General features: G+C 47.1%; 1 protein-coding gene across 1 annotated transcript; it reads left to right on the top strand.

Annotated features, from left to right (window-relative positions):
- Nucleotides 1–395: 395 nt before the first annotated feature.
- Nucleotides 396–3828, top strand: LOC141102440 (uncharacterized). The gene is made up of 3 exons (XM_073591391.1): nt 396–528; nt 2813–2972; nt 3064–3828. The coding sequence occupies exons 2-3, from the start codon at nt 2959–2961 to the stop codon at nt 3818–3820; spliced, it is 771 nt and encodes a 256-aa protein (XP_073447492.1). The 5' UTR covers nt 396–528; nt 2813–2958; the 3' UTR covers nt 3821–3828.
- Nucleotides 3829–14364: the final 10536 nt, after the last annotated feature.

Consider the following 14364-nt stretch of genomic DNA (forward strand, 5'->3'; position numbering starts at 1 on the left):
CCAAGTCGCCCCTAGTCGCCTCAGGTCGCGCTTGCAGAGAAAATCAATGATAGCAAATGGATCCGTCTTGATGTACACTACTGCAGTCGCTCCGACTGCAGAAAAGGTTCCTGTACTACTTGAATCCGACTTCTAGGCGACTTGTACCCATTCAGTTCAATGCAAGTCGCCTCCAAGTCGGATCACAGTTCAATCTGAGGCAACTTCACAGGAAACAGAAGGAATTTACCCAGAAACCCTCCACAAACAGCCAGCGCCCTCTCTCTGAAACACAGAGTACTTTCGTTTTTGACCAGAGCTCTGTATTATTTGTTTAGTGAAAACCTGAATACAGAATGTCTACCAGAGCCAGGGAGGCGGTAGACAATGAGTCCCTGATCCGGTTCATCAGGGAGAGAAAATGTCTATATGACAAGCAGGACCCGAATTATAAGGATCATGTCAAGAGGGACAATGCCTGGCTGGATATCTGTAGGCTGACCTACCCGGATTGGGATGTATTGTCGGAGACTGACCGCAGTGACAAGTGTAAGTGAAACATTTTTATATTTATTTCTGTTATCATTGACTAGGCATCATGGTTGTAGTTCCATACAGTCCCAAAAAAACATTATTTTTTAACTATTTCAGCCATCTTGTGAGAGCAGAGTGAGTAGCAGCAGCTGTGTACTTGTATTTAGCATGTCACCTGCCACATCTTTTGCCACAAGCTGTGGATTGCCCACGTGCCACGTCACCTGCCACTAGTTGTGGATTGATTGCCCACTTGCCACGTCACCTGCCACTAGTTGTGGATTGATTGCCCACTTGCCACGTCACCTGCCACTAGTTGTGGATTGATTGCCCACTTGCCACGTCACCTGCCACTAGTTGTGGATTGATTGCCCACTTGCCACGTCACCTGCCACTAGTTGTGGATTGATTGCCCACTTGCCACATCACCTGCCACTAGTTGTGGATTGCCCACGTGCCACGTCACCTGCCACTAGTTGTGGATTGCCCACGTGCCACGTCACCTGCCACTAGTTGTGGATTGATTGCCCACTTGCCACGTCACCTGCCACTAGTTGTGGATTGATTGCCCACTTGCCACGTCACCTGCCACTAGTTGTGGATTGATTGCCCACTTGCCACGTCACCTGCCACTAGTTGTGGATTGATTGCCCACTTGCCACGTCACCTGCCACTAGTTGTGGATTGATTGCCCACTTGCCACATCACCTGCCACTAGTTGTGGATTGCCCACGTGCCACGTCACCTGCCACTAGTTGTGGATTGCCCACGTGCCACGTCACCTGCCACTAGTTGTGGATTGATTGCCCACTTGCCACGTCACCTGCCACTAGTTGTGGATTGATTGCCCACTTGCCACGTCACCTGCCACTAGTTGTGGATTGATTGCCCACTTGCCACGTCACCTGCCACTAGTTGTGGATTGATTGCCCACTTGCCACGTCACCTGCCACTAGTTGTGGATTGATTGCCCACTTGCCACGTCACCTGCCACTAGTTGTGGATTGGCCACGTGCCACGTCACCTGCCACTAGTTGTGAATTGCCCACTTGCCACGTCATTTGCAGCAAAAAAGCAGGGTTTCTATAACAACTAGAGGGCCGGAGTATGGAGAACCCTGGTGAAGTCTGTCAGTGATGTCTAGCCGTAATGTCATTTTATGTAGTTAATGATTGAACAATATAACCATACACAAATTAATTATGACAAAATTTTAAGGCCAAAAATTTATTGAAGACATAAAGAACAGTATAACATAACAAATTATGAAAACAATTGAAAATCAATACCTGCAGGCTCTATTCAACTCTACAGAAAAAACAACTGAAAAACTCAAATATGTTTAGAAAGCACTTAATATCATTAAATTATTAAATGGCGTCCATTTGCCATTGTATTTCACCAGCCGGTGAAACAAAGTATGACGTAAATTGACCGCGCACTGTGGCACCGTCACTGGATCCCCTCGCAGCACTGAGGTGTGCACTTTCCATATCGTGCATGAGGGAATCCTCAAAACAGTATCCGTCACGTACCCTCACATAATTGTGCAGCACACATGCTGCTTTCACAGCAATAACTGCATTTTCTATATGCAAGGCAATTGGTGTATGTAAAAAACGCCATTTATTGGCAAGTATTCCGAAACTACACTCAACCACCCTTCTTGCCCTTGTTAAACGATAGTTGAAAACCTTCTTCGGAGTGGTCAGGTTCCTATTTGAGTACGGCCTCATAATGTGTTTCCCCAAGGCAAAAGCCTCATCTGCGACAAACACATAGGGTAGCGGGGGTCCAGTTGTACCAGGAAGAGGGCGGTTTTCCGGAAGGTCAAGTTGATTGTCTCTTAGCCTTTCACCGAAGGAGGAATTAGCAAAAATACGAGCATCGCAGCTACTGCCGTAGGATCCAATATCGATGTACGTAAAACAGTAGTTTGAATCAGCCACGGCAAGTAGTACAAACGAACAGTATTTTTTGTAGTTAAAGAACATACTACCGCTACCGATAGGCTTGATAACACGCACGTGCTTCCCATCGATAGCTCCAATACAATTGGGGAAATTGCACCGATTCCAATATAGCTCAGCAATATCACACCAATTTTCTTGTGTAGGCCTCTTCATTACAATGGTGTTCAAAACGTCCCATAAAATTTGGCATGTTTCACGGATGATATAGCTTATTGTTGACTTGCCCGCCATGAACTCGAAATGAAGGCTTACTAATGAATGACCGGTTGCCAGGTATCTGAAAGAAAAAATACATAAGTGATTATGGTTATGTTTATATTTTGCAGTGTCAAGTTTACAGACTCGATGGAAAGGGTTGAGGGACTGCTATAAGCGGCACCTACGAAGACTGCAGGAAAACAGAAGTGGCTCTGGATACAAAAAATATGTACCCTATGTACATGCCGAAGAGCTGCAGTTCCTGAGGCCTTACATGGAACTAAGAGAGTAAGATAACATCTTTCATATTTCTAAAGTGATATAATATAACGTTCTACACAGAAGGGTGTGCTAAAATTGTACTATATGTTTCTTGCAGAACACAATCAAGTTGGGAGGACGTAGACAACATACAGCGGGCAGGTGGAGAGGCAGCATGCGCTGTAGGAGGGTCTCAGTGTCAGTCACTTGAGGTTTCTGTAGACACACAGGAGACCAACATTGCAGAGCCTTCTACCCAGCTTGAGCTGCCAGAGGTCCAGCTAACACCTATTGAGCTGCCAGTTGTCGAGCAGCCCCAAGTCGAGGAACCGCCTACGCGAAGGCCTCTCCCTCCAAGGTCCAGCAGACCGATAGGGGGAAGAATGAACGAAACAATGGAGCGTTTTTCAACCCTGATGGCCAAACTTGATCAGAAACTGGATACCCTCGAGACTGAGGAGAGTGGCTTTGGATGTATGGTTGCAGGAATGCTCAAAAAAGTGCCACAGGACAGAAAGAACGCTGTCAAAAAATCTATAATGGACATCCTGGAGGCAAACATCCAAAGTGCTCCAGCTACTGAGCAATCCTCAATTTTTGTCCACCCACCACCCCCATCCGGTCCTTATTACAATTTTCCTAACCCTACCCCACCCAGAACCCACCACTACTACCCCCCTCGCTTCCGTCCATACACGGACGAATATGGAAATACCCAAAATCTTGGAAATCCCCCGATCCCCTATCCATCACCGTCCCCTATTCCAAGTACCCTTACTAGTCAAAGATTCGGTGAAGAATCTATTCTGATGCCACCCACACCATCCCCAAGGCCTTCCACCAGCTCTACTCAGCCGACCTACCACCAATTGTAATTGTTTTTTTTGGGTTTTTTTTGCTATTTTGTCTACTTGTTCAGGCTTAAAAAAATTAAGAAGTTACTTGTTTTCAAAATATAATATTTGGTGATATATATAGTTTTCTGAATAATAAAAATGTTAGATTGTTCAAATATTTGGGTATGTTTGTGTGCTAAATTTTAAAATGTGTATTACATGATATTTAAAAAAAGGTGGCTCTCATCTCTACCCTCCATGAGCTGAGAGCTGCTGACTGCCAGCAGCTCTCCTGCTCTGCTCCTCCACGCCCATTAGAGCGCTGAGTTGTGAAGGGGCGGAGAGCGGCTTGCTGAGAGGCTGGAACTGCCATCAGTCAAGGCAGCTGCACTCATTTGACACGTTGGAGAAGACCGGACAAATGAGCGCAGTTTGGACTTTATTAATGTGGAAAATATGCTACTAATGTGCATAAATAAAGATAGTTTACCTTAGGGTAATAATAAGTCTTTCAGTGGATGAAATACTCCTCCTGTATGATGTATTCTGTCGCCTAAGATGGATGTCAACCAGACCAAGCAATTCGTCAAAACTGCAATACAAAACAAAAAAAAGAATGTAATTTACTATATTGAAAATAAGAAATATCAATCAATAGTAGCTACACACACATTACCGCTTAGACAACCATATGCAAATATGGGGGGATTATGATGTGACAGGTGACGTGGCAGGTGGACGTGGCAGGTGGACGTGGCAGCGGACGTGGCAGGTGGACGTGGCAGCGGACGTGGCAGGTGACGTGGCAGGTGGACGTGGCAGGTGACGTGGCAGGTGGACGTGGCAGGTGGACGTGGCAGGTGGACGTGGCAGGTGACGTGGCAGGTGGACGTGGCAGGTGGACGTGGCAGGTGGACGTGGCAGGTGGACGTGGCAGGTGGACGTGGCAGGTGGACATTGGCAGCTGACGTGGCAGGTGGACGTGGCAGGTGGACATTGGCAGCTGACGTGGCAGGTGGACGTGGCAGGTGGACGTGGCAGGTGGACGTGGCAGCGGACGTGGCAGGTGGACGTGGCAGGTGACGTGGCAGCTGACGTGGCAGCTGACGTGGCAGGTGGACGTGGCAGCTGACGTGGCAGGTGGACGTGGCAGGTGGACGTGGCAGGTGGACGTGGCAGGTGACATGGCAGGTGGACGTGGCAGGTGGACGTGGCAGGTGGACATTGGCAGCTGACGTGGCAGGTGGACGTGGCAGGTGGACGTGGCAGGTGGATGTGGCAGGTGGACGTGGCAGCGGACGTGGCAGGTGGACGTGGCAGGTGACGTGGCAGCTGACGTGGCAGCTGACGTGGCAGGTGGACGTGGCAGCTGACGTGGCAGGTGGACGTGGCAGGTGGACGTGGCAGGTGGACGTGGCAGGTGGACGTGGCAGGTGACATGGCAGGTGGACGTGGCAAGTGGACAATGACATATAGCATATGTACTTGCCTTGCGATCGACATCCGGGTATAGTTGAAAAACTTGTCCTCAAAACCACGCAAGTTCTCATACATAGCCCAGAACTGGCCTCTGGTAGGTCTATTGGCAATGATTGGATGGATCCAGTACCGACGTCTCCTTCTCATCCTCATCCTTCGCTTCCTTTCTTCCTCTTCCTCTTCCATCAATACTGCCAAACCAGCTGTTATGACAGCTGACATTAAGTAACGCACAGAGAGCATTTTGGACACAGGACAACGGGGAACAGGGAACAAGGAAGAAAACAGGAAGAAGAATGAGGTCACAAGAGCTGATAAGCTCTAATTGGCCACTTCACAGTTCCCTGGCATGGAGGCGACTTCAAGTCGTGTTGTAAGTCGCCCCAAGTCGCCCCCAAGTCGCCCCCAAGTCGTGCTGTGATTCATACTCAAGTCGTGTCCAAGTTGCCTCTCAAAGTCGCGCTGGAAGTCGTGTTGCCCCTGTGTGAATGGAGTCTAAAGCCATTACAGTGTGCATACAGATTGTTTCTAGAACCTCGCCCTCCCTTCCTACTCAGTTCACCATTGGTCCAGTTGTGTATGTTTCATTTACATGTAACATTCCATCAATATACATCTCTGCTTATCTCTGTAATCACATGCTCTTGTAGCTCGATACACCTCATGCATTTATTTCATTTCAGTAATCACTATCATACAATCACATTAGAAGTGGTGTGAATGATACCAATACCATTTAGACTAAAGGAGATACATTAGAATAGCTTAGTATTAGATACCCTATATGCTTGGTGTAATTTTACCACTCCTAAATCCATTTTTAGGATAGACCCACATTTCAACCCCTTTCTTTTACTCCGCACTAACACACTCCCCACAGCTGTCAGCTGTTTTGGCACTCTGCAGGCCATTGCACCGGCAGGGGGGCTCTGATCGGTGTACCACAGACTGGGCTGGTCTTTGAACACAAGTACCATCTCCGTTTAATGTGGCCACGCCTATACCAATGATGGTGTGAGTTCCAGGGAACGACTGGGTCACTTCCTGGTTCTCTCACACCGATCACATGGTCGCCGCTTGGAGCCGCCCAGTTTCTTCATTCACAGTCAGAACAGCCTACAGAGATTTGGCTCCCCGTGGACCACCTCTATAGAATAGGATGGCTATTGGACGTGGGAGTGGCCTCTGGAACGCACGGCCACGCCCACATGCACGATGGCATGCATTCCAAAGAGCAAACTTTCCACTTCCTAGGTCTGACATCACGGGTCACAAGGTTGTTCCATGGACCCACCCATCTCCATCCTATACACACACCTGCATTCTGATTTAAACGCTGCCTTTTTTTGGGGGGGGGGGGGGGGGAATTGGGAAGTAGATAAAGATGTGTTGACTTTTTGTGATAAATATGTTATCAAGGTTGTTTTAATGGACATGTCAAATTTAATAAAAATGTAATAATAAAAAAAATAAACGCTGCCTGTTCTCACACAGCTGTAGTCTGCACTCCTCTTGCAACACAGGACAGCACTCTGCTAGGAGGATTGAAGGACTGCCTTTAGCCTGCAGCTGATGTGCATGGGCTGCAGCCTCACAACAGGTCCAAGTGCAGGTTAGTAATATGGATGATTCAATTCATCCCTTTCCCTCTATACCTACTGATACTGTTGTGTCTGCATTTTATCAGTATATTGGGTCATTCCCTCTGGGTCCATCTTTCTGTATAATTGATATCTCTGTAGGAACAGATAACAGACAAATAACATATAACTAACCAACCATTCATTCTACGGCATGTAGGTAGGTGTCATCCAGATTCCCCCCTATTTCCCTACCAGTCTGTCAGCTCACTTTATTTGCAGTAGGCATTCACAGGTTCAAACCCTTATGCACACCTTTGCACACATACGTCTATGCGTTTTAATACACACAAGTGCATCTACACAAGTACTTTTCCAATCTTGTCTCCACTGAATATACACTAGTGACTTCCATTCTGTGGAATATATGCATTTTTCTTTGTGTATATGCATGTGAATATGTGCGTTTATGCATGTACATATTCATTTGTCTGTATATCTGCACCTGTGTTTAAACTCTAAACTATGTTTTAGTGAACCCACTATAGCAAGTAGAGCTAATGGCTTACGATTTTGATGGTTCACTGCTCTAATACCTTTTGAGTATGTTTTAGTAACACCTTTAAAAGAATAATAATAATTTTCAGCTCCTAATGATTTTTTAATGGTTTCCAATGGCTTAATGCTTCAATACCTTAATGACTCCATGTTCTAATGTTTTAACATCCTTCATATGTCTTTTGTCTGTAATTACAATGTATAATGTATCATTTCAACACTTTGTACACATGTGCCTTCACTAGAACCTTAATTATACACACATACATTTGGTATTTATCTCATCTAGAGCGTTGTGATGTGGATACCTCTAAAGTAAAGGAGAATACATCACCTACTATGTGATACATCTCTGAATCAGCCATTCCTCTTCATGTGTATCTACCACACCCTACAGACTTTCTTTTTCTTCTTCTCTCCAAGGCTCTGAAGAGGGAAAACCTTGAAACACGTTAGCCTAGAATTTGCCCTTGCATGGGCATAATGAATTATTAATTTTTAATGAATATCTTGTAACCCATTTTAATGACTTCGTTGTAATTTCTTTGTATTTATCTACTTTGTCTATGAATAAATCATATCACTTTGATTCATGCGTTATATCACACGCCTTCCACCCCCTTTTTTTCACTATGCACTGTGAGTACCGTGAATACTTTTCGGATGCCCTGTATAAAACATGCAAAAAAGGAGAAAGGCTACTGTCATGGAAGTTGGCTAAAAATAGGATTTTTACGTCATACTTACCTGTAAAATCTTTTTCTTTGAGTACATCATAGGACACAGCCTCAGGCTAATATTCATTACCTGCTGGGACGTCCCAGAGCAATAGCCTTGAGGGCAGGGAAACACCCTGCCATCAATAGCCATCAGAACTTATACGGCAGCCCGCAGTACACTGCGGCCGAAAGCCGAATCCTTGGCTGCTCGAACATCCACTTGATAAAATTTTGTGAACATATGCACTAAAGACAAGGTAGCAGCCTTACAAATCTGAGCCACAGATAGCTGATGGCGAAAAGCCCAGGAGGTTCAGACCATAGGCCTAAATGACCAATTGACAGACACAATTGCCAATGGAAGTTTTGGAAGCTGCCTGCCCCTTTTTGGGTCCTTTTGGTAAAACAAAAAAAAGTCTGATCTCTGCAGATCTAGACAGATAAACCTTGACTGCCCAGGCAACGTCTAAAGAATGCAGTCGTCTCTCTTCCGCCAAACAAGGCTGAGAGAAAAAAGGCGGCCAAATAATGTCCTGATTTAAATGAAGGACCGACACCACTTTCGACAAAAGGGATGGAACAGGTCGTAACACGACTCTGTCATGGTGAAGAATCAAGTACGGTTCCCTGCATGAAAGGGCCGCCAATTCCGACACCCTTCTAGCCGAGGTGATAGCCATCAGGAAGGCTAGCTTGCATGACAGCAAGTCATAGAATTTCCTTAATAGGTTCAAATGGTTGTTTCTGTAACACAGACAGCATCAAGTTCAAGTCCCAAGGACACATAGGTGACCTAATGGGGTGTAGCAAGCGTGTTGCCCCTTGCATAAAGGTTCAGATCAGTGAATGGGAGGCTAAAGGCCTTTGGAAGAACACTGATAGGGCTGAAACCTGACCTCTGATTGTACTCAAAGCCAATTTGATTTCCACAGCTGACTGTAGAAAAGAGAATTCTCCCAATCACATATTTCTGAGGATTCCATTTTCTGGCTTCACACCAAGCAATATAAGTCGTCCAGACCTTATGATAAATCTTCCTAGTGACAGCTTTTCTAGCATTTGATAGAGTAGACACCACTGGTCCAAAGATGCCACGGTCCTTTAACACCCTGGCTTCAATAGCCATGCCGTCAACTTTAGAGACTGTAAATTGGGGTGGAATATAGGACCTTGAGACAGTAGATCGGGGCGACGTGGAAGTGTCCATGGCCCATCTATCGTCAGTCTCACAATCTCTGGGAACCAGGGTCTTCTGGGCCAGGCTGGTGCCACCAGAATGACTGGAACCCCCTCTCTCTGAATCCTGCGCAACAAATGTGGAAGGAAAAGAATCGGAGAGAAAGCATAAACCAGGAAGTACTGACTCCATGGAACTGGCATCTGCTCCAATTGCCAGAGGATCTCTTGTTCGAGACACAAACAGCTGTAGCTTGTTGTTGAACCTGGATGCCAGTAGGTCGACCTCTGGCCATCCCCAACGTTGGCAAATTTCCTGGAACACCTCTGGGTGTGGGGATCATTCCCCCGGGCAGATCTGCTGGCGGCTGAGATAATCTGCCTTCCAGTTCTCTACTCCTGGGATATGGACTGCCGATATCATTGGCACATGTCCCTCTGCCCAGGCTAGTATGTAGTTCACCTCCTTCAGAGCTGAACAACCCCTGGTACCGCCTTGGTGGTTTATATAGGCCACTGACGTGGCATTGTCGGACTGAAGCTCCACTGTCCAGGACCGCAGGGCCAGACATACTGCCCGTAATTCTAGGACGTTGATGGGCAGGGTCTGCTCTGTCCCTGACCATTTCCCCTGAGCTGTGAGCCTGTCTAGGGTTGCTCCCCAGCCTGAGAGACTGGCATCTGTAGTCAGTACTCTCCAAGTTACCGGGAGAAATGATTTTCCCTTTCGCAGGTTCTGATCCTGCAACCACCAGTTTAGGCTTAAGCATGCCTGAGGAGATAAGCACATTGGATAATCCAGGTCTTTTCCTCCTTTGCTCCAAGCCTACAAGATGTCCTGTTGTAAAGGCCTGGAATGGAAGTGGGCATAGGGCACTGTCTCAAAAGGAGGATACATCCTCCCTAGAAGACTCATACAGAGCCAAATGGAGATTTGTCTGATGCCCCTTATCTGACGCACCTGATCCTTCAGGGCACAGATCCTTACGGGTGGCAAGAATACTTTTACTTGGACCGTGTTTAGAATCAGACCTAAATATCTTAGACTTGGAGATGGTCTCAAGGCTGACTTTTCGGTATTTATGATCCAGCCTAAGCTTTTCAAATACCTCACTGTGTATATTATGCTCTGTTCTAGAGCCTGTACTGAGTGATCTCTGAGCAGGAGGTCGTCCAGATACCTGAGCACCAGGATCCCTTGGGCCCTTAAAAGACCCAGTACTGGTGCTAGGACCTTTGTGAACACCTGGGGAGCTGTAGCAAGCCCGAAGGGTAGAACCACAAACTGAAAGTGACGTTCCTCTACTGCAAAATGTAGGAACCTCTGATGAGGCTGAAAGATAGTTACGTGTAAGTACGCATCCTTTATATCGATGGAGGCTAAAAAGTCTCCCCTCTGTAGTGAGGTTACTACTGAGCGGACAGACTCCATCTGAAAGGACTGTATCAATAGATACTTGTTCAGGGACCCTAGGTCCAAAATGGGCCTTGTGTCCCCGTTTGGTTTCTGAACCAAAAACAGGTTTGAGTAAAACCCTGTGCCCCTTTCAAATACAGGAACCTCTACAATCACTCCTTGATGCACTAGATGATGTAGTGCCCGAAACAATAAGTTTCTTTTTGGAGGATCCAAGGGAACACTGGATATTAGAAACCTCTGAGGGGGAACCCCTCGTAACTCCAGCTTGTAACCTCGAGATATAATTGAGGTGACCCACTCATCCTGAATTGTTGTTTTCCAAATGTCTGCAAAGTGCAGCAGCCTTCCCCCCACCCGATGGAGTGGGGGCGTCCCCTCAAAAGGAGGGCTTGGTGCTGGGTTTAGAAGAAGTTTGGACCCAGGGGCTTTTCTGGCCCTGGCCTTGCGGCTTGCCCCTGGTCCTAGTGCCCTCTTGGTGGTGAAACCACCCTGATGCTGAGACATTTGAGGAAGCAGTCTGTCAGGGATATCCTGTGGCAGGACAGACACTCAGGCATGCGCGCATGTGCACACGTGTTCCTATGGGAGCGCGCTGTACCAGGCAGCGGTGTGTGAGTGCACACAGAGTCATGAGGCGGGCACGCGTGTGCGAGAGCACGCGGCAGGCGCGCATGCTGACTCGGCTTGGCGCCAGTTCCCCTTTAAAAAGCCAGCAGCTGCTCTGGTACAGTGCTGTCTGATCTGCAGTCTAACCTGAGTCTGATCCTGAACCTGCTGTGTTACCTGATCTTGCTTCGTTGACTACTGCTGCCTTCTCCTCTCCTGACCCGGCCTGCTTGACCTTGCTACTTCTGAAAACTATTGATCTCCTGTTGCCGAACCTCTGCCTGCCTGCTGACTATCCTTTGCCTGCTGATTGTACTACCCGTTGCCCGTTCTGACCCGGCTTGTCTCACTCTGCGCTTAAGTCTGTTCCTGATCCAGCTCCGCCTAGATCCAGGGGTTGCTGACCCGCAAATATTCCACCGCTTCCTACTGCTTTCGCTACCAGTCCGTCCAGTGGATCACCTCTACCACCTGCATCAGCTACTATGGATCATACAGGCACTCCTACCTCGCTGCGCTCCTGTACCACTGTTGCAACCCCAGTGGTCCCTGAGCCAGGGCTGTAAGAGAGATCTCCTTCTACAGTTGGGCTCTGATACCTGGTACGTGACAGTATCAGACAGCCATGACTGAGCCTACAGAAGGAGTCTCGCAGATGGAGGAGGTGGGCCGCCACCTTGCAACCCTCACACAAGCTGTACAGTCCCTGCATGAAGGGTACCTTAAGTTGGAAGGACAGATCCAGACACTCCTTGCCAGCTCAGTTCCAGTATCCTTCACTGCACCTCAACCTGAGCCCAGAGTTCCTGTTCCTGAGAAATTCTCTGGGGAGCGCAACAAGTTTCGGGCCTTCCGCAACGCACGTCAGTTGTATTTTGCTTTACAACCCCGGACTTTTGTGCTGGAATCCACCAAAGTGGGGTTTATTATCTCACTACTACAAGGGGATCCTTAAGCCTGGGCCCACCGGTTGCTGGAAGGAGACGACATACAGACGCATACTATGTCATCTTTTCTTGATGCTATGTCACAACTATATGACGATCCATTACGTACTTCCACAGCAGAAGCTGCTCTCCATGCGCTCCAGCAAGGCCGCAGAGCGGTTGAGGACTATGTATCGGACTTTAGATGCTGGAGTGCAGACACCCAGTGGAATAATGCAGCTCTGCGGTACCATTTCTACATGGGTCTATCTGAGGACTTGAAAGATGAACTTGCCCGAACAGAAATACCTGATACCCTGGAAGAACTTATCAGTTTGGTAATTCAGATTGACCGGCGGCTCCATGAGCGCCAATCAGAGAGATGCACCCAGCAGACCCACCTTGCATGGATGACACCAAGGGCTCCTGTTCAGCCCCTTGCCGGCCAAAGTTCCATTAAACCCGCACCTGCTGCTCCAAGGCCCATGCAACTCGGAGTGATACGCCACACGCTATCTCCAGAGCAGCGATCACGCTGCCGGCAGAAGAATCTTTGCCTGTATTGTGGAAAGGCTGGCCATTATGTTCATGGGTGTCCTGCAAAGATTAGGAAGCTTCCTCCTACTAACCTCACGATGCTACCTGCCCAGTCAGCCCATCTTATTCTTCCTCTGTTAGTCCAGCTTCCAGAAAAGCCTATTCCGTTAACACTATTGTGGACTTCAGAGCATGCAGTTGCTTCATTGACTTAAACTTTGCCGCCCAGCAACATATTCCCTTGCGGCCAAAAACGCATGGACTGTCTGTCTTTTTAGCTGACGGCTCACGCATCAGTTCTGGACCCGTAACTTAGGAGACACCTCCTTTATCCGTTACTTCTTTCCATCAACATAAGGAACTTTTGAGTCTTGACGCTATCACTTCCCACTTGTTTCCTGTCATCCTGGGTTTACCTTGGCTCCAGGCCCATAACCCTCAGATTAATTGGTTGTCCGGGGAGATCAAGTTTTCATCACCATATTGTTTGAAGAATTGTCTACCAGGATCTATGAGTACGTCGGCAAACCTATTCTGTATGGACTTTGATCAAGATGTTCTCCAGTCTGTACCCAAACCCTACCACCAGTACCTTGACGTCTTCAGCAAACAAGGAGCTGATACCTTGCTGTGCCACCGCCCATACGACTGTCCAATTGATCTCTTGCCCGGAGCTGCGATTCCATTTGGTCGTGTATTCCCATTATCAGAGCGAGAACAAGAGACATTGAAAGAGTATGTTGATGAGAACCTCAAGAAGGGGTTTATCCATCCTTCTGTTATGGAAATGATTAAGAGCTCCAATCGAGCCCAAGGTTATCTGCTGCTGTCTCTAATTGGAAAGTGTGGATATGCATGCATATAAAAGTAAACACTCTGAGACACGCTCAGCTCCCTTACTTCTTACACTTCTGATTTATTCAAGGCGGTGCTAATGTTTTATACACACAAATACGTCATTGCTATGTTAGTCTAATAGGTACATCTCATTGGTTAAGATAGAAAAGAAGATGGAGAATCTTCATAACGAGGTTTGGCTGTCCTTGGTTTTATCTTCAGTTCCGCGTTCTTCTGATGTGTGGGATGTAGGGGGTACTCGCCATTTTGAGAAAAACATAGGAACAGAGCTAATCTGTATACTTATATAATGAGTAAGGAGAAAAATATGTATGCACATAAGAAAATAGACATTTTCAGATTATTATTATTTACATCACATTCCTTCACAATCCCCCCTAAAATGACTATTTTCTCTTTTCTGTCCCTAATACTAAAGGTCCCACTTTGGCCTGGCCCTTCTCCTCAGCAACTCTTTTAGGCTGTATATAGAATTGGGCAGCAACTGTTCACTTCCCTCCTCGATACAGCTGGAGAGGTGCAGTCAGGCGCTATCTATCCCTAAAACCCTATAGGATTGTGAGGTTTTGGACAAGGAGTGACTGTAGGGGAGTGAAGGGTTTGTCATCTTCCATCATAAGGAGGTCCTCTTCTTCTTGGTGGAGAAATGTAGGTGTGCTATTGTCTACAGCTTTGCTCATTAACTTTTTTTCAAAAGGTAGAATACAGCATACAATCAGGGCTA

Source organism: Aquarana catesbeiana, linkage group LG07 (assembly GCF_042186555.1).
Source record: "Aquarana catesbeiana isolate 2022-GZ linkage group LG07, ASM4218655v1, whole genome shotgun sequence".
NCBI lineage: Eukaryota > Metazoa > Chordata > Amphibia > Anura > Ranidae > Aquarana > Aquarana catesbeiana.